General features: G+C 36.5%; 1 protein-coding gene across 1 annotated transcript; it reads left to right on the plus strand.

The window, feature by feature from the left end:
- The first annotated feature begins 363 nt into the window (after positions 1-363).
- LOC145101454 (pyruvate dehydrogenase E1 component subunit beta-3, chloroplastic-like) lies at positions 364-2,355 on the plus strand. Its single transcript, XM_079038657.1, has 4 exons — positions 364-655; positions 833-936; positions 1,027-1,070; positions 1,172-2,355. The coding sequence occupies exons 1-4, from the start codon at positions 553-555 to the stop codon at positions 2,142-2,144; spliced, it is 1,224 nt and encodes a 407-aa protein (XP_078894783.1). The 5' UTR covers positions 364-552; the 3' UTR covers positions 2,145-2,355.
- The last annotated feature ends 560 nt before the right edge of the window (positions 2,356-2,915 follow it).

Below are 2,915 nucleotides of genomic sequence, written 5' to 3' on the forward strand. Positions count from 1 at the left end.
ATAAAAATATTTCAAAATTAATTTAAAATTTTTATATCGTAGAATGAATGTATTTTTAGCCGGTCCCTGTAAAATCATCGATTTTGCTACCAATCTATTAACCAAACAATAAATCTATTGATGACCAAACAAGAAGCAACATATCATATCGACTCAAAGGCCTTGATTTTTTTTATTTAATTAATTTATTTTTTTGCATAGATGCATGATGCATCCAACTACTCCTATACATCCACGTAGATAAAAATTATTCTACAAGTGTACTTAAGTCCTTCTCATGACACGTGTCCTATTAAGATTAGGAGGAACATTTCTTATCATGCACACCCGCTGTAGGCGAACCGGCGTTAAAATCAAAGTCCGACTCCGAAGCCCCAATTCTTCTGCAACAAACACCCACCAAATCGACACACGCTTCGCCACATTGAGCTTCATCGATTCCTCCGCCGCCGCTCCCCCACACACTATAGAGTGAAGTTGGTGTTCTTACCGAGTTTGCTTACCAATTGATCTTCTTGCAAGCACTAGTTTCATCCTCCAATCTTGAAGACAATGGCTTCGATTTTTCAAGGAGTGGGAGCTGCGACAGCGCTCTCGTCATCCACCTCATTCGACACCAAGAAATTCCAGTTCTCTACTCGCAGATCTCTTCCAGGTTTGTAGAATTGATTTCAATTGCTTTGATTTTATTAATTGATGTTTTTTAGGTTTGCAATTGCATTTGATTGATTCCAGTTAGGTTATTTCCTCTCTTAGTATTTCAATTGTTTGAGGTTTTCGTGGGTTATAATAAAATTTTGCTGATCTGTATAGCTAATTGCTTGAATTTCAGAGAGGAAAACGAGTTTTGTTGTTGTGAGATCTGGTGCGAAGATGAACAGTGGTTCGAACAGGACAGATGGCAGAGCAGACCATTTGGTTACAAACGCTGTTGCAGTGAGCATCTTTTTTACTCAATTTTTTACGTATCTCTGTTTGTTTAATCTGATCTATCTAATGAACTGTTCTATCGTGTATGTATTGTAGACAAAGTCTGATAATCCAGCAGCATCAACTGCATCCAAACCTGGGTAAGCATGTTACTTCAGATCTATACATCCTAATCACATTTCTTTGGAATACGAGGTGATATAATTCCATAACTCATAATCAAACAATATTTCTTCTACAGCCATGAATTACTACTCTTTGAAGCTCTCCGAGAAGGTCTAGAAGAAGAAATGGAAAGAGACGCTCGTGTATGCGTCATGGGAGAAGACGTAGGCCATTACGGTGGTTCATACAAAGTAACAAAAGGACTTGCAGATAAATACGGTGACCTAAGAGTCCTCGACACCCCCATAGCAGAGAACTCCTTCACCGGAATGGGAATCGGAGCAGCCATGACCGGATTACGCCCCATCATCGAAGGTATGAACATGGGATTCCTCCTCCTAGCTTTCAACCAAATCTCCAACAACTGTGGCATGCTCCACTACACCTCCGGTGGTCAATTCAAAATTCCGGTGGTCATCAGAGGCCCTGGCGGAGTCGGGCGGCAGCTTGGAGCGGAACACTCTCAAAGACTGGAATCGTATTTCCAATCCATCCCCGGAATCCAAATGGTGGCATGCTCAACTCCTTACAACGCAAAAGGACTAATGAAAGCAGCTATTCGAAGCGACAACCCTGTGATACTTTTTGAACATGTTTTATTATACAATCTGAAAGAAAGGATTCCAGATGAAGAATATGTTTTGAGTTTAGAAGAAGCTGAAATGGTGAGACCAGGTGAACATGTGACGATTTTGACTTATTCAAGAATGAGGTATCATGTGATGCAGGCTGCGAAGACTTTGGTCAACAAGGGTTATGATCCTGAAGTGATTGATATCAGGTCGTTGAAGCCTTTTGATCTTTATACGATTGGGAATTCCATTAAAAAGACTCATCGGGTGTTGATTGTGGAGGAATGCATGAGAACCGGTGGAATTGGGGCTAGTTTGACGGCGGCGATTACTGAAAATTTTCATGATTATTTGGATGCACCGATTGTTTGTTTGTCATCGCAGGATGTGCCGACACCGTATGCAGGGACTTTAGAGGAGTGGACGGTGGTTCAGCCGCCACAAATTGTGGCGGCAGTAGAGCAGCTTTGCCGGTGAAAAGGCTATTGTCTAATTAGTCTTGAATTCTCATGGGGATACCATTGCTTTGCTCCTTATATATTTATTATATTATACTCATTAAAATGATCTTTTTTGTTATGTTTTATTAGATGTTTTTGTGTTGGTTTTTCATTATTGACATTTGAAATTGGTATGTAGTTTATGGAATTCTTTGATTAATATTTAAATACTTAAAGTGTGTCCTTTAGATGATTTGCATTGGAATCTTTCTAAAAATGGAAATATTGCAACTTTGATTATGTATGAAAATTATATTTCATATATCTAAAAAAGGTCAATACATATGGATTGAAAAATTGACTTAAAGTCTAGCTCATCAATAAGACGTGGAATCAGTGTTGAAGTTATAATTGTCGGTAATAATGGTATTTTTTCAACAATTAATGTAAATTTAATGGTTAAATATGTGAAAACATTATGTACAAATTTAAAAGTTTGTCATTTTTACAAGTCATCATCCCTTGATTATTATTATTGATTTCATACTAAGACAATCCACACCGACCTTATCCCACTCGTTTTTCATATGTATTGTATCAACTTTTCCGACTACATATTCATCATAACAAATGCATGAAAGTTGATCTTTATTGTCAATCAAAACTACTTTATATTTAACAAATATCTGAATTATATATAATTTATAATAATTCAGTAATATATTTTATATTTAACAAATATCTTAATTATTTATAATTTATAATTATTGAATAATATATTAGAATGAGTATCATTATATTTACATTA

The sequence above is a fragment of the Lactuca serriola genome, chromosome 4 (genome assembly GCF_051521515.1).
Source record: "Lactuca serriola cultivar US96UC23 chromosome 4, Lser_US96UC23_V15, whole genome shotgun sequence".
Classification (NCBI taxonomy): Eukaryota; Viridiplantae; Streptophyta; class Magnoliopsida; order Asterales; family Asteraceae; genus Lactuca; species Lactuca serriola.